General features: G+C 42.1%; 1 protein-coding gene across 1 annotated transcript in view; it reads right to left on the reverse strand.

Annotated features, from left to right (window-relative positions):
• Positions 1-23,403, reverse strand: part of khdrbs3 (KH domain containing, RNA binding, signal transduction associated 3) — a 107,124-nt gene that overhangs the window by 22,838 nt on the left and 60,883 nt on the right. The window contains exons 3-6 of the mRNA XM_084563024.1: positions 21,180-21,296; positions 11,471-11,617; positions 10,474-10,613; positions 4,730-4,910 (exon numbers count right to left, since the gene is read on the reverse strand). Coding sequence (XP_084419150.1) covers positions 4,730-4,910; positions 10,474-10,613; positions 11,471-11,617; positions 21,180-21,296 — 585 coding nt within the window. The remainder of the gene's footprint in view (positions 1-4,729; positions 4,911-10,473; positions 10,614-11,470; positions 11,618-21,179; positions 21,297-23,403) is intronic.

A 23,403-nucleotide genomic window follows, 5' to 3' on the forward strand; every position in this document is an offset into this window, starting at 1 on the left:
AACACCTTAGCTTTTGATCTTGGTTCAGTTTGAAATGCATTTTACTGAGATCTGCCAAGTATTATCAGGGGAATTCATGTCATTAATAAATTATCCCAGCAGAGAAGCACATCTGCACCGTGAAATGCATTGATCACTGGAACCTCTGTCGCAGCTCGACTACACTTGCTTATCCTGTGCAGGGTCATATGGGTCAAACTACGTAGTCTGTTGCAGGTCTCTGATTCATGCTTTTCATGCGCTTTAGAGTTACCAGTTTAATAACCTGCATGTTTTTTGGGCAAAAAGTGGAGGGGGAAAATGAATTTGTGCAATGGTTTGTAAGGATGGTTTTGTTGCGAGGCAGTAAAACAAAAAAATGGGATAATCAGCCATTTCTGAAGTAAATGGTTGAAATTGAAGTAAAAGCGTTGTGGACATAGAGTCTAAACTGGTCTTTTTATGAGCAAATGCATATGCTAGCATCAGCATGCTTTATGCTAACATTAACATGCTAACAGGAAGCATTTTGAAGCTTAGCAGGTTTAAACTTTAACATCTCCAGCTTCCAGTTTTAGCATGCAATTGCTTATTATTGCTATCAATATTTCGAAGTGCTCTTACAGAGAAGGTCATAGTCATTAGTTGTTTTTTGCTCATAAACCAAAGTCCTGGTCAAAATTCACATGCTAGTTGGTTCTGAGGATACATCCTCTGTGGACCTTGAATGTCTAAACCAATGTTGCTAATTCAGTTGGCAAGGGAAAGATATTTTACTAGATAAGTGAAAAAAAAAGAAATGTCCTGCTGGCAGTGCCACCTGAAAACTAATGAGAATCAGATTCATCCTCAGAGGACCAAGAAAACTGAAGCCAAATTGTGTGGCAGTACATCAGATAGATATTGAGAAAGTCATGGCCCGAAAATTAGGCAACAGATTACAACTGCGTGTATAAAAATAATATTAAAGTGTTTGATTTGTATGAAAATAATTTTGTTGCGATGATTATAAATCAGAGTGCGAATGGGCTTGAATCTTATCTTCATGACCGGTCTTGTCTGTCGGCTGCAGCTTCTTTATTACTGTATCTGGATTTTTCCTTCTAACCAATACGTCCAATTTAGATTATAAGAGTGCCACAAGGACAGTGAATTAGTCAATTAACAATGCTCGGCTCTCAGCACGACTGGACATGCAGAGAGGCGCCAGAGGGGGATGACGGTGATTTATTTTTGTGGCCCAACGGTCAGAAAGGACCAGCAATGCTCAGAGCTGATTGCTGTATCTGGAGGATTTAACATAAACAATACCAACCCACGTGCATTGCACACTTGTTCGTATTCTCACCTAAAGGTAGCAAGCCTCTTTGCAAACAGAAACACTTAGAATATAGCTCTAGATTTAACCTGAAAGTTAGGTTCTGCTACTTTGATTACAATCCTTGGACCCCATTCAAAATTCGAAATTTGAAAGGAGAATTACATCATGTTTAATTCTTCTCCAATGGGATAAGCAGCAGGTAAGACAGAGATCTCAAAGCGCCTAATGAATTACATGAAATGAGATTTGGCAGCAATCATACTAACCATTGAAGACTGATGGGGCAGCCAAGAGTGGATCACGGGATAATTACATTTTAGTGATTTTATTTGGTAACAATTGGATTCAGAGTAATTTGATACCGATGCAAACAAGCTTAAACAAAAGTGGATTATGGAACCTAAAACCGTCCAAAGACACCGTACGTCCGTGTGCCATCATGACAACATCGCCGAGAGGCAACTGAGGTCTGCTGCTTTTCGTCTGAACGGGAGAGGAGGAGCAGGAGACGCCTCCAGCCGAACGCGTGTTTTAGCCCGTGGCGATGCTGTGCGGCACAAAGAGAACCACGGAAACATGCGTGTGAACTGCGCTGAGCGCTGACAAATGAAGCCAACAAATGTGACCAAGAAACATCTCTTTGTCATTTCGCTGATGAATACACGAGCCTATTTGTCAGCACCCGACAGAGAACACTTGTCCTGGGATGGTGATGTATTTAGATAATACAAAGCAGCTCATTCAGTCTCTAATTTGCAGCGGTGTGGTTAGATTTATCATGTGGCAGATGTTGGCGGTCTTGTTTTTTTCTCCAGCCAGACACACAGGTGCAGGTGTCGAGGGGATGCAGTTTACAACTGTGACAATGATGGGAAACAGCTGGTCCAGGAGTCATTCTCTGCGACCTCCACGCATTTGAATTGCAACCTCTGAATAAACCTGTCACATGTGGTTAGGTATGGGCTGCTGGGGCAATTTTCAAACGTAGGCCACCTCCTCTCTCCTTCTAACTGCTAAATATGCAATGTTGATGCTGGAGTCTCAGGGGAACTTGCCTTGACAGTGCGGCAGGAGACTCTCTTGGCATATGTACAAAGGGCTCTGACTTTAAGCCTAATATATTCATCTCTGGCAGCTGTTGATATTACAGCCAGGCTCCCATTAAACTGTGCTGGTAGGCTACAGGACCAGATCACAAAAAAAAGACTGCAATAACAAATTCACACTCTCAAATTTGCCACATGTAGCAGAAAGAAAAACCATAATATGTTAGACGTTTGAATTCAGCTCATACAGACGAAGCTACTTTTTAAAGTGTAGAGATGGGATTTACGGCTCTTAAGAGGGAGCCGGATCTTGTGGATGTGTTTTTTGAAGAGCCGTTCAAAAGACTGGCTCATTTGTTTATTTGCTTATTTATTTTTAAGATGGGGTTAACTTATTTTATCCGGGAAATAGTCTTTGGGAGGATTGATAGGACAAGGTTTGGATCAGAATAATTCAAATTTATGTTCAAAATATATTCTAAGGGTGGGCTGTCTGCCTTTTATTATTCTGAAATACGGATTCTAGATAGATATTTATTGCGTGGGAAATTCGGCAAATGTTACACTGCTTTACCGTTTTTGTGATAACAAAAGTGCTGAAGACGCAAAATATGCTGCTGCGTTGTCTGGAATAGATGAAATAGAACGGACTGCAGCTGCGACTCCGTTCCCATTGTTTGTTTTAAAGAGCCGTTCAATAGATTCGGTTCGTTTGTGAACGTCACAACTATATTAAAGAGCCTGTTCACCAAAATGACACACGTAGGGGTATGCGCAGTAGTCATGTAGCCATAAGATGGTGATGCACTAAGGTAGTTAAGTCCCAGAACTTGTTTTTAGCCTCAGTTTGTTTAAACATGAGGATAAACTGCACCCTAAAAGGCCAAACTAGCTATAATATGTCCGTGTTTGCAATCCGCCAAATAATATATGGACTGCTGTCACTAGATTATTTAAAATGGCTTAACGTGATTATTGTAGGGCAAGTTTGTAGTCACAAGGAGCATGCTTTTCTCAGATTTTATGCAGATTTATGGACACTTATTCACAATGAAAATCCAAATAATAATGACATCCTCGGAAAGTGTGAACTTCACTGAATCTAGAGATATATTTGACACAAACTGTGACAAGAAGAAAATGACAGTTTCAACTCTCTCTTTTTCCATCCTTCAACAACTGAACTGCATCTGCAGCTGTGACCGAGTTGGTGAGCATCCAGACCAGAAGGCCAGAACTACAAAAAGCTCCTCTCGTTTTTTTTTTTTGGAACACCAGCATGCATGAACATAGTATTCAGTATTCTTTGCCTCACCCCTCTCCCTCCAGCTCTCCTAGCCCCCCCTGGGGAGAATCGCCTCACAGTTTGAAAACTTCTGATCCACAGTAACCAGGACATTGCCAGTGGAAAGAAGAATGTGCTGTTGAATTTTTTAAATGACATTTTTAAAACAAAATTCCATCCACCTCCATCGTATATCCGCAACATGTCACATCCAGCTCTGCTGCATCCAGTCATGGTCAACTCCATCTAACCCTAAACTTTCTGTTATTCCTTGTGGTTGCTGCACCTGATTGTTAGCCCCGCCCTGATGTATCTCACCTGTGTCCCATTGTTCCATTTGTGTTTAGCCTCTGTGTTCCCTTCCTACTTTGGCAGTTCGTCTTTATTCTCCGTGACAGAAACACACAAGCCAGTTTCATGTGTACTATATCTGCTCCTTGAGGTTTGTGGATTTGCCTGTTTCGTCTAGACTTTTGAGTCCTCCTCTACCAGTTCCTTGTTTCACAAAACAGACAGCTCAAAAGCCGAACACACACACAAAGCAATGTCAGCATTACCAGATATTACAAGAATGAAAGGTTTAACCTAAGTGAAATTTAAATATAATATAGAAATCAAAACTGTAGGAATTCATGGTTTCTACCACAAAAGCCCGTTGATCTTCATGGGAACTGAATCCTGCTGCATTTTTAATGTTAAGGAAGCACTAAAACACTCAAATTTTGGTCTACTGTAATAAAGTCTGACACCTCCACACCCCTATTTGTACTGTATAACCTTCTCTGTCATTGTTCATCTCAAACATCAGCATGTCCAATACTTCACTCATCACTGGTCTACGAGTCTAGCAACACCAATGTCGTATAACGGAGAGAAAATGTTCCAGTCAGAAAACAGTCAAAGTGCTGGTTTACAGTAGAGAAAACACTTCACAAATTCTCTAGTTTAAGAAACAGCTTGGGCTCATATTGTTAGCAGTTATTCAAATTGTCCATTAATTTTCTTTGAGCAGACAAATGGTTTAAATCACAGACGAGCACAAACATATACTGGACGTACATATGATCTCAGTGCTGACCTCAGTTTTAATATACTCACATATTCGCCGTATGTGTCCTGGACTATGGGAGGAGCCGGTCTGTAACCTGCGGCCGGGGGTGCGCCTCTGGCTCTCTGCACCCCCCTCCCTCTGGAGGATGGGGCCCGGCTGGGCGGGGCCCCTCTGGGAGCTGCTCCTCGGGGCACGGCTGCATGCAGGGGAGGAACCCCTCCGCGACTCCTGGCACGAGACACAGACATCCGCCCAGGTTTAGATGAAAGAGCAGAAAAATCTAATATGTGCTTCGTATTAGCTTTTAGGAGGAGAATGTAATAAATTCTGAGAATTCCCGCAGGGCGAAATACAGTATGTATGTGTGTAGAGCTGGGGATGGATCTGATGCACGGTGCGCACCATGTTCATAGGATCTTTAAGGCATTCAAATATACTGTTACAAAGAAGTGTACCATGTACCATCAATAAGAGATGCATTGTGCATTCTGCATCTTTATGATAAGGCGCTAGACTTTATTATGCTTGCTGTCAAGCTGTCTCATCCACTCCCATTCCAGTTAGTGATTTCCAACATCGGCCAGAATGACTTGACTACAACCATAGGATCTGGCGCATTCGGCAGGCAGGTTATGCGTGTAGGTGGAGAGAGAGGAACAGAGAGGGTGGAGGGCAGGTTCCTCCAGTTGAGGAAAAAGTGAGTCACGTCCATTACTCAAAACACAGAATGTCTTGTGGCTGAATTGCTTTCCTGTCTATGAAAGAAAATGAAGATGAAAATAAAAATAAATAGTGCTTGTTGTCTGATGAATGTGGTCTTGTGTCTTGTCAGTTTTGAAATGCTCATCACTGAAGAAAAGCCTCGCTGCTATATTCAGAGGCGCAAAAGCAAGATTTTTACTATGAATGTTTTAGATATTGTAGAGTCTGATGAATTTCTGTTAATACATACATATCCTTCACAAAGCTCTGCAGCGACAGAGTGAGAGGCGCTGCTGTGTACAGTCGTCTAGAAAGGAATTAACAGAGAAGATGGAGCCTAACCTGCGATGTCATCAAGACGGAAGCAAATTTAAGCCGCTCCGCTGGAAATCATGGGCAGAGTGACCTTGTGGTTTGGTACGGTGTTGCGTGAGCTTTTTACAGCCACTGAGCTTTCTCCTAAAAGCAGTTAACTGATTTGAAGGAGCGGCCGAACAACCTCCAAGCTTCCTTTCCAGGTAATTTTCTTTTTACGCCTTCCATCTCAGCAGCTTTTCCGTGTTTCTGTGGAAAAGCATCATAGAATTGGGGCAGGAAGAGGGAAAAAAAATAAAAATCTAATTGTCCGACTACCGGGGGCAGCGGGGGGTGTTTACTTGATAGAAACTGGACCGCCTTCAAGCGGAGACAAGTTGATTGCAGACAGTCAATTCCTTTTTTTTTTTTTAAGAGCAGGGATTCTCTTTAAACTCCAGTTTAAGTCAAAGAGGAACGGCGGTTACTAAGTCTCCATTCAGAGCGGCGGTATTGATCAAAATGGAACGTATGCGAGGGTGAATACGTACATAACTGCATGCTTCTTCCTGTGTAGGAGCCTGTGGGGCTTCGGTCTTATCACACTCGAATTAGGCACGGTAAATGCTAATTACAGCGTCACTTAGAACGCAGCCAATTATATTCTGACTCAGAGCAAGACAAACCCCCTCTCTCTGTGACCTTGTTTATCTGGAAATCTGATGAAAGAAGTGTGTTTTCTTTTATAAACACAAAGAGCAAACAACACAACCTTTTTTTTTTTTTTTAAAAAGTACGGTTTTGACGCGGACGGCGTTAAAGTCTTCTAATGGCCATGAGTATTTCTATTTGCAGTCTCGTGAGGTCTCAGAGGAGCTGGGATTAGTGTAAGCATCTACTGGAGATTAATGGAATATACAGGCCTTTATGTTAATGCGGCTCTGCTTTGCTAATATTTATGGCTGCTTACTAGAGTTGGTCAGCTTATAAAGGTGCTTGCTCACTGGTCTAACCTATTTAATTGCACACAATGTGTTCATCTTAACAACACTGGGGTTGAGATATTTGCAGGAATTTGCGTCTCCTACGAGCAGCTGAATCAGGGCAGGTAGTTCATTGAATTTGAGATCTGCCTTAGGAGTTCCCTCTTCATATAAATGACCTGTGGTGGGTTGCACCAGCTGGCTCTACACCCAGTCATAAAGATGCAGAAGGAGCTGGGTGAAAAACGCCCGGCGAATTATGAATGAATGAATACCTGTTGAACCATCTAGGTGTAACGCTACATCTGAATCTCACACCTAGTCAGAGGCAGGTGTCAGGGATACGTCTAGTACAGTTTTCACAGTGAAAATAAAAGCGTTCATACAACGGTGCAAAAGGGAACTCAACCAGCTTAGTGTGAGGTTTTGCGTCAGCAAGGTTGTGCGCAGTGCAGACACGAAAGCAACTAATGTGGTGGTGTGGAGGTATGAGTCCGTCTGTGATGCACCCAGCTGAACTGAGAGCACACTGACAAGATTGTGTGAAGAGAGACAGCTCTCTGACCGTGTATATACGGCCTTGTAAGGCATAACATTATGACCACCTTCCTAATATTATGTAGGTCTCCCTGTGACTCATCAGAGAGTGGACATGGGCCTTCTGAGGGTGTTCTGTGGGGTCTGGCAGCACAATGTTGTTAGTGGGGGCCTTTGGGTCCTATGGGTTGAGGGGAGGGGCCTTGATCAGTTTGGGATCTTTCATTTCTTTACGTCCAGGTGGTGCAACCAGACCATTCATATTACTTTGGAATCATTCAACAGAGGTATTAAGTGTAAGGAATCAATGGAGAAAAAAAAAATGTTTATTACAATACTTTACATCATACTAGTAGTTTCAGTTTTACTTTGGTGATAGAAGGTGAATGTTTATATCTGTACAGATTATCTGTGTGTAACCGTAGCACTCTCAGAGTCGGCAGGCAGTAGTGTGAGTTGTTGCTGAAATGAAATCTGAAACATTATGTTTGTTTACACCAAACTCTTTCGTTCTGGCGCTTGTCCAGTTCTGGCTCGACCGGGGCTTCATGCAACACAGGTACGCAAGAACTGGAGCTATTTGTTATCGTGCCATTAGGTATTTCTAGACGTTCAACAGCTTGCTGCAATTCTAACAGTCTCGCGTGGCAAGCTAGGGAAAAGGTGAACTGAACTGCCGATATACTGCCTCTTTTTGTACTAAAAAGCGTCAGAATTCCACTGTTTCCACAGCGTGATTTAGATTCTAATTGTATTTATAGTCCTCTGCGCTGGATAATTTGTCATCTTTTGTTCGAAGGGATGCGAGTGAGACGATGAGATGGCATGGGACACAAAGTTAAATTCACAAACTTATTCCAACAATGACCTCACCCCGCTACAGCTGTATTAAATGACTGCCGACCAAACACTTCCTGCTGCCGCTGCCCCTGCTGCTTTACATTTCCAAATTCAATACAGGGAGTTCACTTTTGTGAAGCGGTCACAGGAAACCCAAAAGACACAAAGCGTCCACAAGATAAAACTTGACCATTTTGGCATTTGATAACGGTGGATGGGGTTTCAATATAGCGGTCACAGATAAGCTGCGAGTTACAGGCTCCAGACCACTAACTTTACCGTCTGCAGCTCTTGTGTGTAAAACTACTCATTGCGAACTCCTCCTTGTGTTATCTTGAAATCAGACCGCAGTTGCCCGAGGCACGACGGAATCCAATTATTGACGGGTTCTTTATTAAACCAGGTAACTCTGTCTGTCCGTCTGTCTGGTTCTGTTGTACTTCCGACAAAGTATCTGAACATAGTGAATGTTTACTGCACAGAAAGAGATTGTGTTGCTGTTACCTCAACCTCCAGGTCTGAAATCTTAATCTTAACTCTCAAACTCGTGATCTGGAGGGCAAGATTGCGCCTGAAAAAAAAAAAAATAGCATATGGCTCACCTTACAATTTATTTTTGAACCTGATCTACAGATTTTCTTCACTTTTTGAAGGTAAAATTGAATTCACTCATCAGTTCCTGGCTGCTTCAGTTTATTTAAGCTTGCATTTTTAAGATTGGACAGCAGATATGAACAGAGAGGAGGGATAATGAATATGTGAGGTGATCACTGACAGAAGAGAGGAGAGTGAGTGAAATGGTCCCTCTGATTGACTCAGCTTTATTGACAGCTCCGTTCAGAGAAAACCCAACCTACCAGCTCCAGATTTTCCTCCTCTCTTGTCCAGCTCGAGAAAAACGGCCTGGAAATTACGAGGACACCCAGCCCCGTGCAAAGTTCCGCGGCGCAACTTTAAATGATAAAGCAGCGGCGCCTCGGATCTTAGGTTTACGCCAATCATCTGTGGTTTCTCCCTCTCCTTTGTAATTCCTGCTGAGGTCTGCACACAGTCAGCATAGCTAGAAACACCAGAGCTCATTTTTCTGCCTTCAGAAGAAGCTATTTGCTGCCATTCACTCTCATATAATATGAGAAACGGCTTCCACAGAGAGGGAGAGACAACCTGTCACATTAAAAAGGAAGCCTTCTTCTGGTGTGCTCTTTTATTTTACTGCCATGTACTGTTGGAATCGTTTTAAATAACTTCTGATTCCAACATGTATTAAATGACAGCATGGACTGCTCCTGGGTGATTTCCAAAATGATCCATTTGACTTCAAATTAGTTTTGTCAAGACTGTGTGGACAACACTACATGGTAAGGGTAGGGGTAATGTGAAAACTGTTTAAAGAGAACAACATTATTTGTTGATGGGGAGCATGAAACTGCAGTCGGACAATTATTTAACCTCCTATCTAAGAGGTCCTGCTCAGCTTTTAAAGGTTTACCTCAAGGAAAACAAACATGGATTTACTGAGGCTTGCGTGGTGGATCTTCGGCCTTGGCTTTGGCTCCGCCTGTGTTATTTCTGCAACACGTATCTCTCGGCTTACCGATTGTGTATTCTGTTGGATCTGCTAAGGTCGCACAATTTGCGTCGGTCAGCTTAGCAGAGAAAAAAATCCTCTGCCTGTGTAAGCCGGGAGAGAAAACGGCACAACGAGATTCAGAGGAGTCTCAGAGAAGGCTGAGGCTGGAAGCGCGATTTTAACTTTGACGTAAACTTCAGCGGAATCGGATATGCAACCACATCCTGAGATCTGCACCGCGTCAGAGTTTGAAAAGGGGAAAAAAAGCAATAATGTCGACACTATTAAGTGATCCTGCGAAAGAAAATCGAGCAGTAATTATCAGCCAACATATGAGGCTCTTTTGAGCTGAAGGTTTCCTTAACAGGTCTCCTGTTGCATTAACAATAGAACTTTTCATTTCATTTAAAGAGAGCGTAGAATGCGTTACATAAAGATAAGGTGTCAGAAGTCTTACAAGTCATGCATGGTCAATGTTCCAAAACTTGAATTAAATAAATGTAAAAGAAAATGAACATGAAATTCCTCCATGAAACTGATGTCAGATCAGTCATAAATGTATGCCCACAAACTGTCAAGAGCCCCTTAATAAAAATACAGACCTGGACGTCGTAACGTGTATAGCACTGCATGTCATCTTTATGGAGGACTCAGACGCAGGCAGTCGTGAATATAGCTCTAAATGACACTATTAATTGTGAAAACGCAACTGGATACAGTACACATCCGTTTACAGAAGAATAAAAAGCCGTCCCAGTAGCTTCTTTACTGTAAATAACACTCATTCCCCAGCTGGACCAAAGTGCGTGACATCCCTCTCACACACACACACACACACACACACACATTAAAAGAAACAGGTTACCTGGGAGGCCCTGGAACAGGTGTCCCTCTTCCACGGGCGACTGACTTGCCCCTCACCGACGGCACCTTGGCGTCCTCCGAGCCGCCGTTCAGGTACGTGAGCTCCTGCAGCTGGGCCTGTCTGATCTCATCATTGTAATCCTGCACACAGAGAGAGGCATCACGTTCACGCGCGCGCACACACACACACACCGACACACGCGGACGGCAATAGACTCGCTTTCAATTACACTGTATTAAATTACGTCCTTTATCTCCAGGGCTACAGCCCCGGGAATATCTAATTAATGTACTTTACAGTAGTGCTGTGACCGCTGTTCCTGAGGCAGCAAAACATTTTAGATCTCCCGCTGATAAATCCTCGGGACCCTGTTCGCCCTTTATCTACTCACGCAGTTGTTTGGGGTTTTTCTTAGCCGCTAAATTAAAACACATAATTAATATGGAAGTGGGTCCCTAATCATAAAATGACTGATATGATTGTCACGTGTCCAAGCTCTGTCAATAAATATGATTTAGGGCGACAGTGAGGCGAGGTGAACAGAGAAGGGGTTTGTTAGAGGGTTCTGCTGATAATTAATGGTGAGATGTAGATCATCGTAGCTCTGAGCATTGGAGAGATCATCCATAATAAATGGAGGAAGAGTAAATAAGCTCCATGTTGCATGCTGCTGCTGCCGCCGCCAAGGGGGGTTTGGCCCATGCAGAGAGATCCCCCCCCTGTGCTCTTTTATCCCTCTTATACCCACTCAGGATCACGCAGACCCGACTTAAACACACATTTCAGCGGCCCTGACGGAATTACAGCAGAGTGCAGGATGCAGACAAAGAGAGATGCAGCGAGGGAGAGAGTGGCTGCTGCTCGCTTCACGGCGGACAGGTTGAAAATGAGCTGGCCCGGGCCAGAGAGCAGCTGAACGGATGTTCGGGAGGAGGAAACAAAAAAAAAAAAAAGCCGCAGGAAGCGCATGTGGGGAGAGAGAAGGGGGGGAACGTACTGGTATGAGAAACTTCTTGATCTCCTCCAGAGCGTGACCCATCCTGGCGTAGGCCTCAGCCGGCGGGGCGAACACCTCGATGAGGACGTGCAGGTCTTCGTTCAGGTGGTGGTATTTGGCCTCGCCGCTCTGCCGTAGCTCTTCTTCCTGACATGTTAAAAAAGAAAAAAAAAAAAAAAGGAAAAGAAAAAAAGGTTTGTTATTGTATATCTTTTGCCTGGGGAACGAGCGTGAGTTAGCTGTCACAGTGAGGAGCATTTATCTTATTCTTTTGTATTTCGACAAGGATTTACTGCGGGGAGTTTTTCCATAACTGTTACCATAATGAGGTTTGATGCTCCGGTGCTGCAGAGCTACAAAAACCACAGACAGAAAATATTTACGCGGGGCCGTTGTAAACTTCCCGCGAACAGGCATTCCTTACAATCTCTTCAACCACGGCTGTCACATTTAACTGATTGCCTTCGTCCGCACGCAGCTGCCTGTCCTCGTAACAAATGATGTGCGGTGCACAAGCGCGGATTCTTCTCTATAATGTCTGCTCTCTTTGTCGAAGTTTAGCTCGCCTGTGTGATTGCTGTAACCTCGTTAAAATAAATTAACCGACTCTGGGAGAAATGGGAAGTTTTCAGTTTTACTTGACAGGTTAAAGTATAGATTTTTCTGAGACAACACTATTGTCCTGTATGAAAAAATAAATAAAATAAGTAGTGGTTTTAGGAAAAAGACCTGGTTTAAGTATTTATGTTTCCCTTAGTTTTTGGATTTAAAGCACCTGTCAGGTGCCCAGGTACCCAGGTAAATTACACTATTGAGCTTTGGTGGATTATTGTTACATAGTTGTATCCATGTCAGCCACATCCTGCTGGTTCTGCAAATTAACTAAATCCAGACATTCAAATCATGCATCCTTGAAAAAACACAACCCTTGACCAGTGGAACATTGCACTGGACCGGCAAGTGTTTCCTAGCAAGAGAAGAGTCAAAAACCAAATAGGGATTAAAACCTTTAAAATAGCATGCGAAAACTAATAACAACAAAAAAGTTTATCTAGCTCCAAATGTCCCAGTTGGCTTACAATTGCTCTGCAGATGCCCACAAGTCCACAAGTATGGTTTGAAACTGCAATCCACCAGCTGAATTTCCACAGTATCCCGAGGCTTAACCCTGCTTACCTGTTCTTTTGTACTGCCAGAAAGTCAACACAATCAATGGCATATTTTGACATCGACACAATGGACTGACACTCAGGGAATGAATCCCATTCTCGTGTCATGCAGATGGACTGCAGTGTTTCATCATTACCTCTGGGCTGCCGTAGTCTAATTTGCCCTGCCATAGTCCCGTAAGGACCCTATTGCTTCCCCCCTCCACTCCCTAAAGACCCCCGCCACCCGGGTACAAGCTCACTCTGCACTGTCAGAATTGAACCTGATGAATAACCTGCAGGATAGGATAGGTAAGTAACGCAGAGTATCGATTAGCAAGAATACAATTTCATTGTTGTTTAGTAGTTAGCTTTTAGCTTGGTAAGGGATTGTGAACTGTGTCTGACATGACATTTATCTCCAGTTTTTGAGTCAGACATGTTCACAGGCTGACTGGGCCTTTCTGTGAAGAGTTTGCATGTTCTCCCTGTGTCTGCGTGGGTTCTCTCCGGGTACTCCGGCTTCCTCCCACCGTCCAAAGACATGCTGGTTGGGTTAATTGGTGATTCTAAACTGGCCTTAGGTGTGAATGTGAGTGTGAATGGTTGTCTGTCTGTGTGTTGGCCCTGTGATAGACTGGCGACCTGTCCAGGGTGTACCCTGCCTCTCACCCGATGCCAGCTGGGATAGGCTCCAGCAGACCCCGCGACCCTTAACAGGAACAAGCGGTTACTGAAGATGAATGAATGAATGAATGAATGTTCACATCCCAGGGTATTCACGGCTTCACCCAAGCCCCAAGTGCCATGCCCCACTGGTCATAGTCTTACAAAATCCTGTGGGAAACTCTGGACTAGTGTAGATATTCATAGTAAACTTCTGACCTCTTGGTGTGTAAGCGACGTGGGTGTATTAGAGTGTACTCTTAAAGAACACGCAGACACTGGAGCTCCTTCTCGTTACTTTTAGTAAGGACCCACGCACAACAACAACAACACTCCAGCTCCCGGTCTCCAGCCCAGATGCCAGATCCCACTCTTGCTTTCCCCCCGAAACCAAAACACAGAAGTCTTTTCTCATCTGTGAACACGAATGCCTGAGAATTAAATGAAATAAACCACATTAATTAATCATTATGGTACTGTAAATTACACAAATGAATCATGCTATTAAATAAAAGTCTTACAGTAGTATAATTTCTAGTACTGTATCCACCTTGGAAGGGGTTTATATCCCATCGTGGACCGTAACAGTTTCGGAGTTGAGATCAAAACTCGTTTCACTGGCGGGTGTGGTCAGAGCGCTCACTGAGTGTAACAGCCGGTCTGAGCCCGTCACAAGAAGTTTTTAACTGATATACGGATGTGCAGGATTTAATTACAGATACTGAGGTTCATGTCCCATTTCCCACGCGCTGTTAGGTGTATACAAAACACTTGGCAAAGACACCTGGTTGCCTTTTTCACGGCGTTCACCGACTGTTAGCGAGAGTGTGTAAGGAGATAAAAATAGATGTGTGTATCTCAGCTGAGATAAAAAGAGATCAATTATATTTTTAATTATTTTTTTTTTTTTAATCCAGAGTAACTTTTATATGCACGTGGCACTAGATGAAAAGATAGACATTTTGGTCAAAATTAAACACATGCTAAAAGGAAAAGTCAGGGGATCATCAAGGTCACTAGGATTCATCCTGGGGGTTGCAGGTGTTCATCCAGTATGGACCAAAGTGGAGAACACAGCCACTGAGGCACAGGGTACATTTTACTTCAAACTGCGTTGTAATCGCTACTCCAAATTAGCTACTGTATATATGAAGTTATAGGATACAGAACGGATCCGTCTTTTCAAATAGTGTCTTTATTAATACACTAAATATTTAACGGCTGCAAGATGTCGGTCAGCTTGCCAGGTCAGACATGCGGCAGTAATGTCTGCTCAAACCAACTGCTGTCTCAGACTTGATTTCACACGATGTCCTTAGCTTTTTAAATAACACTGCAATCTACAACAACAACAATTTTTTTTTTTTCAGTGGCTTACGTGCGGGGCAAATCTCCTCTCGGTCTACCCTGCAGAGGCTCGGTGCATTTAGGCTGCGACAGGAAAGTGTACCATGTAAACAGAAAGGGGCTGCACAGGCCATTCAGGCCAGACAGAAGCAGGCCAGTATAATGTTATTGATGGCGAGAAATAGAATAGCAAAAAAAAAAAAAAAAACAACAACCCATATGTCTCCCACCACATCACACAAAGGAAACAACAGGTTTGGCGTCCCAGTTTCAGCAAAAAAAAAAAAAAGAAAAGGCAAACAAAAAAAAATCTTCTCTAGGGCCTTTTCCAATGACAGAACCTTCCTGTTCCCCTTCTCCCTCTCAAGCATCTTGCAAACCCGTGTCTCTGATGTCACCTAATTATAAATAACCTTCTTTTAAGAGTGCCTGTGGTATGTTAATGATATGTTAATTCCCCCCATAAATCTGTGCTTTACGAGCGGAGGACTCCTTTGCGCATAGCACCAGAGCTGCCGGAGCTGCCGGTGTGGAGCAGGGAGTGTGAGTAGGGTGTTGGAAAAAGACAACTGCTTCTTCAGCTGCCTCTCCTCTTCCCTTTCATGTATTCCTTGGGTCTATTTGCATGAAACAAAATATATAAAAAGTAATCATTATTGTGTGCTTTTAACTAAAAATGCAGCCACACTGTCACCTGAGGACTTCCAATCTAAGAACTGCATTTTTTTTTTTTACCATCTACACAGCCTATTTAACATGTGTCACTGATCCACCTAGCGGATATCTCATTTGGTATTAAGCCAGTCTGGATGTATGACCACATGATTTGCATATGATATTGCAGCAGGTTTCATCCACGGGAAGGCCTTTCTCTCAGCACTGATAAGAAGCGCCCCTGATCCGGTCCTATAGCAGCTAGGCAGCCCGCAGCAGGAGATTACAGCTGTCTGTTTTTCATATCTATTGGCAGCATCTTTCTTCTGTTTGCATTTTTTTTTTTTTTTTCCTCTGCAAATCAGCTTATGAAAAGCCGTTCACCCTGGAAACAGAGGGCCACGGCGCCCCGGACGGAGGAGCTCCTGCATCTGGAGCTTAGCGGTAAGGAATAATGTCGAGCTTGAAGCGTTAAATTGAAATTCACATTCAAGTGAAATATTTAACAACAGGCACTGTAAAATTCTATTATTCTGAGTGTATAACAGTAGGTGAGGCATTGTAGTGTAATGCAAGACAGACATCTACCGCTGTGACAAACTACACAGCTCTATCAGGCATGTTCATCTGCATTTCTGACAGCCAAAGTGTCTTACAGACACAAAGACCAGATTTCCTCTTTTAACATGACAAACATGTCTCCCTCTAGATCAACTGAGGAAATCAATCTACAAGCTGCAAGAACATCCCACCTCTGGACTGACCTTCATTTACTAGTTAGCTCAGAACTGAGTTGAAGATTTTATTCAAAAGCACGGCATGGGCTCCTACAAGATTCAGAAAATTCAAAACCTAAAATCAATCAATTACACTCTATTTACACGGTATAATAACATTTTCAGCTGTTGCACCATTGTTTATTACAAGATTCATGTCCATGTGTAGCCCCCCTACTACATGTAATTGCCTCAGTTCCATGCAAATCTGTCATGTCTATAATTTGGAAAAAAATAAAATAATATACACCACAAATCACCTACCACATTTCCCCAAGCACAGTGGTTCTGTGATAATACTAGTCCATGCAAATCAGCATCTGTGTGATCTCAGTTTTTTCAAGGAGTTTTGTTTCTATTACTGTGTGTCCAATTATAAATGAAAGCAGTTTGGGTGCAAAGCCGAGACAATGTTGCTGCACAGCATTGAGACACATGCACAGAAAAAGAAAAAAAAACTACCTCAAAACCATCAGAAGAGATCAAACTTGAAGGATGATGAGATGGATGACATTCTGATTTTATTTATTGATGCATTAATGTCTTCATCTCATTGGTAAGTGAGCTGAGTCAAAAAGTACCATGTACGTTGTCTGTTCAGAACTGTCTTGTCCTATCATGCTTTACTTTTCTAAATATTTAAAATATATTTTTTATTATTAACCCCACTTAAGTAAATCTACCAAAAGGTGAAGTGTATTGGAGTGGGAGCAGAAAGGCCTTGACATCATCAAGGATACTGTCAGTAGATTTGAGTAAAACACAGAGTTTGCTAATCCTATGCAAATGTGCCACTATTGACACAGGTAGGGGGCCCATTTCTAAATCACATTACATCCCCAGGTAATACTAATCCCATGCAAAAAGGGTTTAAGCCTCACATGCACCCAAAATGTGTATTTTTAAATTTCATCTGAAGACAGCACAAATGGTTCGTTCTACCACTCAAATTGAAGCGTTTCAGTGTCTGCAGCTTTAAATGCAAATGAGCCCCTGCTGCCCACGCCCCTTTTCCTGTAGAGAGTAATGTCTATTCCGTCATTGTCATGGAAGTCCTGGTGAAAATGAGGCGTGAGAATCACTTCAGCAGGTAAAGAAAAGAACCATACACGTTCAAACTACCTTTAATTAGCTTAATATGAAATATGGTGTTCCTCAGGGGTCGGTTTTGGGACCAATTTTACTTTCTTTGTACATGCTTTTAGCATATTATAAGAGAGTTCAAACTTGTTTTTAACATCTGAGGATCATTTCCAAGATACAGCCCAATTTATCTTTTAAATATACAGAGACTATACAGAGACTATACATGCTTCAACAGCCTTTACTTGTCAGACAGTCCAGCCAAGGTTTTAACAAGAACAAGGAAAAGGGATCATATCACTCCAGTTTTAGCAGATCTCCACTGGCTTCCTGTATGTTTTAGAATTGATTTTAAGGTCTTATTGATTACTTTTAAAGCTCTTCATGGCTGTGCCCCGGGCTACATGGCTGACCTTTTAGCACCATACAGGCCAGCACGTACCTTAAGATCCCCGGGCAGAGATCTATTGTCTGTTCCTGTTTGGTCGCTACTTAAAATATACTTGGCAAGTGGTAGTAGGTGATCGTTATTTAATACCACCAACGTGATTTGCCACCTACAAAAGAATAATCGCAAATAAGAATATGCTGTGATTAAAATAAGAGAAAAGTTAATAAGAGATAATAAGAGAATACAAGGTAGATAAGAAAAGCCTTTGTGAATCTCCAGGAGAGGAAATTTATGTTTGTTTAAGATTGGATCGCAAATGAGATCGCTGGTAATCAATAACAAACGAATGATGATAAAGGGGGCAAAAAAATTTGATCAGGACAAGTCTAGACACGCCCATCTCATACCTTTTGATTGTTTGGTCATATCAGGGATTTTAGTCAATAATGTGTGGAAAATGTCATCTACATTTATTCTTGATGATGTACTGTTTGTTTTGTTTTCTGGTTATTATTCTTTTATTTGACTGTTTAAAATTTACTTGAGAGAATTTGCTATCCCATTTGGGATCTCATATGGGATTTCACCACAGCATGCAATCAAATTTTTAACACTACACGAGCCCAAACCAAGACTGCTTTCACTTAACAGCTCTTATTACATCAGTTTTAATGGTGTAAAACACCATATACATATCTGTGTTCCCCTCAAAATGAACTGTAACGTTTTGGTTATCCCTGACTTTTTATCCAGCACGTTTCATTCACCTTGGTCATTTTCAAATTTTACAGCGAGCATTAAATTGGACATTACTGTATGAGGAGCAGTCAAACATAGATTAATTCAAATGAAAATGTCAATAGATTATTGCTTTGTAAGCCTGTAAGTGCTATAAAATGTGTAATTTGTTGCGAAACACTGTGGACTTCAATTTTATCTCCTGTATTTCATATAGTCGTTAATATAATTTAAATTCATCCCCTAGATTTTCAAATGGTAAATGGAGCGGCGGCTCGCGAATTAAACCCGACGCAGCACTTACTAAAAGCGAAACAAAGAAAACGGGATTGTTTTGTCTATCAGGAAATTAAAGAGGGAGTACAGGTCCCGGGGAGGAAAATGGATGAGTTAATCATGGAGCTAACGAGAACGGGGCGCCGAACACGGGTGCCTTTACATCATCCTGCTCTGACAGCGGCAGGACAACCGAGGTGCCATAACCAGGCGGGGAGAGACTCTGACTCCGGCAGCTGGGTGCCTTTCAACCTCTCCGCGCTCACGTTCTTGTCAGCGCAAGATCAAGGTCCTGGAGCAGCAAATATTTGTGCAGCTGTAACAGCGCTTGAGATGTCTCTGCTATGCGTTAGAGAATGTACAGTCAGTTTCATTACATTCCCATCTAATGAATTCCACTGGTGAAAACTGCATATTCTATTTCAAATCTCTTTTTTGTGTCAGTCACGTGCAACCCAGAAGTGCAGTACAGCATGTATTTTTATCAATATAAATAGAAACATGCCCTTAAAAGCAGAAAGGCTTCACTTGGTGCTACTGCACAGACAAGACAGCTTTGTTTTCACTTGTCTTGAAAAAGCCTTTGGGTCTCTCTTTTTTGCTCTGCAGTGGCTCGACAGCATGACCTACACGAGACACATACAGGTGCAGAAAACTACAATGACACATGTCCTGGGCCTGAAACTAGAAAGTCAGCAACAAGCTGAACATGAAGGATTCGTCTTGTAGCGGGGGCGTATCCCTCATCCTCCCCTAGAAAAAAGAAAAAAAAAAGAAAAGAGGAAGTCGACAGAAAGCTGTCAGTCATAAATCCCGCAGTGGGTTTGCGCAGACAGCTGAGGGCTGCTTAGGTCAGCACATCTCCATGACAGATCTCTTCCCCGGGTTCTCGAGAGGAGTCGACCATCAAACGCTATTGATCACAGTAATCAAAAGAAGGTGTTGTATGATAGCGAGAATCACCGCCACCAACAAATCAACTCTGACAAACAGAGAGAGGGGAGAGACACAGACGAGCCAAGTGAAGTGGATTTATTCCCAGCTAAACAGTGCAATCAATTCTGCTGCTAAAGATCCGCTGCTAGAGCCGTTTATATCCTCTCTTTATGTGCTGACATGATCGCAGATGATGGAGGTCATTAAACCAGACTGGACCGCTTCACAAACTCCATCCTTTTTTTACATTACGTTTCATTCAAACCATTACAGAGAACATTTTTATTTTTTTCTCACCTCGAGTGACTTTATATGAAAACAAAACCATAAATCTAGACAGAGTGACGTCTCGTGTACTCTCCGGTTTAACTGTGTGTGTTTTGTTTACTATGAGACAGCGCAGGCTTTGAAATATGTCAGCTGTGTCTGGTGATCCCCAGGATCATTCACATTTCCATATACTTTTGAAATTTCTTTTCAACCTCTAGCTGTTTTGGCTGATCTCTAATGGAGCCTATGTGACTCAAATCCTGTCAATCAAAGGCTCTGTACCTGAGTCACCGGGGTGAGATAAGTCTAACGACACATTTTGACCACTTTCCCACAAGTTATAATGACGGGCACTTTACGGGTAATAAAAAATTCATAATTACAAGCATTTTAATGATGAATGATTAACTAATTAATCAGAAGCAATTTTGATAATGATTCACCATTTAAGTGAATCACAAGAAACCATTCAGCGCCTACGCATTTCAAAATACGGATAGGAAAAGTACCTTTGTGTGCTTTAGACGTGCTGCAATCCACGGTGCAGAAAAATAAAGCTAATGCTAAAGTGGCTAAACTGCAGTTCCTTGAGTGGCCACTTGAGGCTGACTCAGTCCCCATAGACCTCGAAGTTAAAAAGCTCAACTTTACGGCAGAAACGTTTAAAATCTGGTACGAATAAAATGTTTCGGTTTCTAGAACAAATTTTCCGATTCAGGACAACTGTAAGGTGAGTGATTTTTTTAAACGAGTCATCACTTAAAGCTATAGATGATTTAGGACGTGTCTCCTTTGTGTGACAAGTGGGGGGGCATCACAGGTTGTTGTCTGCTCAAGTGTCAAGCACACGCCTAAGCTCCACTCACACTCCACCAGTTTACCCGGTTTTGAATTAACTGGGAAATAGGTTGAGTTGGTGATGCCAAGATGGCGGCCACCGTAACCTCCTCTCTGAGCTTCAAAACTGCCCTTAAGGAAACATATGAGTGACATCAGAGGGTTGATCCGTATTTGTTTACGGTCAGTGGTTTTAGAGAGTTAAACATCAACTTAGTGGCTTTAGAAACTCGTGACGGGCACAAATTAATTGATAAAGAAAACAATAATCAGTTCTTAATTTTTTAGCATTTAATTTCATTAATGACAATTCTCACATCAGTCCTTTCAGTGAGAAAAGATGCTAGGATTTCGACTCGACAGACAAATTGCTGATGAAAATCTTAGATAAACGTTTTAAACAATGTATTTGATCAGACAATCTGAGTTTTATGGAATGAAAAAGCATGTCACATTTATATTTACACTGGAGTTTGGCACCATAACTCCAAGGGTTGAGCCGCCTTCACTTCAAACTTTGTTAAAGAGTAACAGAAGCAGAGCAAGACAAAACGATATGGAGGTTAAAAAACTGGCTGGAGGGCTACCTTTTCTTTGTCTCTCATGGATCCTTTTCCGAGAATTGACATCTTTGTGAGAGTGTCCTCTTGTAGTCTCTTTAACGAGTTCCCGCGTGGCCCGAGGAGTTTGCCGACAAAGTTAAACTGCAACAGAGAGAAAAGAGTGCGCATCAGTCAGAATCTGTGTGTTTGAGATAAAGAGCAAAGACTTTTCTTATGTCCGTCACACGCGGCTCGACCAGGCGTCTGAAGCTAATGAAGACACATCTGCAGTTTCCCCCGTTCCGTCTCTCGATAAGATCTCTTGGGAAGCATTTCTGAGATGTCTTATCTGAGGCTTGGCGCGTCACCTTTTCATAGGCAGTGGTTTTAAACTGCATGAAGATGCTTTGGCTGATTCTCCGTCTTGAAATATTAGCATAAAATTAAAATTAAATTCACAAGGTATTGCAACAAGGTTCGGTGTCAGAAGTGAGAAGAACGGAGAGATCACAGATATCAAATGATGATGAAGCTGGTATCTTACTTCTCATAATTATGGTTGTACAATGCCTGCAAAGAAGTTGTGTGATATTTGTTAGCCCATACTTGTGCCAGTAATCTTCTTCTCAGGCAGTTAGCACCAACAACTTCCACCGAAAAGGTATGAAAGTTCCCTAAGAGGCTGAAACTGGGCCAAAGAACACGCCAGGATACCAGTCACAAAATAGAAAAGAACACTATTTCTGAGAGCTTTAAAACTAGAACTATCAGTGAGTGAGGAAGAATATGGCAACTCACCCTAAACAGTGCTCACGGGGACGTTGGCAATAAGCCTATATTGTCAAATAACATGTTGCCATGTCTTAATTTACAAGTCAACTGTGAGAATCATGCAGGCCACTCAAGGTCCTGATCTTTGCACAAGATCTATATTTTGTTCTCACAATTGATTATCTTATCACGCAACATAATCACTTGTTGCCACAAAATGTTAGATCCATCTTGATTAGACAAGAGAATCATTTGTGCAAACAGGTTATTATCTTGTGCGCATTAGTTGAAAACCTTTAGTCATCATCATCCTTCAGCACATTAGGGGGTCTATGGAATCCCATGCGATTAAAGTGGCAACCTACAGGATTTTTATTTAGGTAAATCTGTGTTGTGTCACTGTCTGTCACTAAGTGAGGTCAAGACATGGCAATTGAGCTTATGACCCACTGATAAAATAATATAAAAATCTTTGTATTTACAGTACATGGTATTAGGTGTCTGTGGAGACATTCCCAGTCCAATTTAGTGATACATAAGTGGGCGGAGTTAATATTAAACTTTGATGTCACACAGGCGACATCTGAGGTTTTACAGTATGTTTGGGTCGAGTTTGTACTTTGTTTGGACTCGTGAAACGTCATCACTTGCTGCCCAAGTCCTATTCCAAATGAGCATTTAAAGAAGTACAGTCCAAATGCCCAGATTTGTTGCAGGAAGGTATCCCAGAACATATTTCACAAGCGTCAGCAAGTTCACTGCCCATCCTCCCCTCTGTTCTTCAAAGTTGGACTTGTCAAGTCCAAACTTTCAAGTACACAATTCTGAACTTTGTGAACTCGATATGGATAAACTCCCAGTGTTCAGATTTCTGGCAAGTGTGATTCAAAAACACTGGTGCAATTGCAACTTATTGCCACAGGGGTCAACAAAGAGTACAAAACTGCCATCTTCAATATTGCAACTGTAAGACATAAAGACATGCAAGACATTTGGACTTCCAGTCCCTAAGTCAAGCTCTTATATTCCCCACAAGGCAGCATTTACTTGGGTGATTTTAGCAGTACCATTGGATGTTACATTTTTCACTGGCTGAACAATAGCACCTTAGTATTAAATTGTCTTGCCATGTGTACAATTTTTTTGGTTTCCCTTTAAATTAGAATAAATAACTAGTAAACTAATAACGTCTAACTAGAAACTGAAAGAACCTATCAGGCCACAGCCCAGTCCAGAAGACTCAAACTGCTCAGTTGTGTAACTAATCAGTGTAAAAGTCTGAAATGAGCCAACACAAGTAAAAATGTGATGTGTACAAAAGAAGAAAACACCATTATATTTGTCCCCACACAGGCAATTGCACCAATTTATCATATTTATGTGGTAATCCACGTCACAATAGCCCACTGATTTATCTTCTGGTATCGGTTCAGGACATTTCCCTACACGTGTTGGAATAGCTGAATACAAATTTTCAGTGCGCTAAATTATCATAATG

The sequence above is a fragment of the Chelon labrosus genome (genome assembly GCF_963514085.1).
Source record: "Chelon labrosus genome assembly, chromosome: 16".
Taxonomy (NCBI): Eukaryota; Metazoa; Chordata; class Actinopteri; order Mugiliformes; family Mugilidae; genus Chelon; species Chelon labrosus.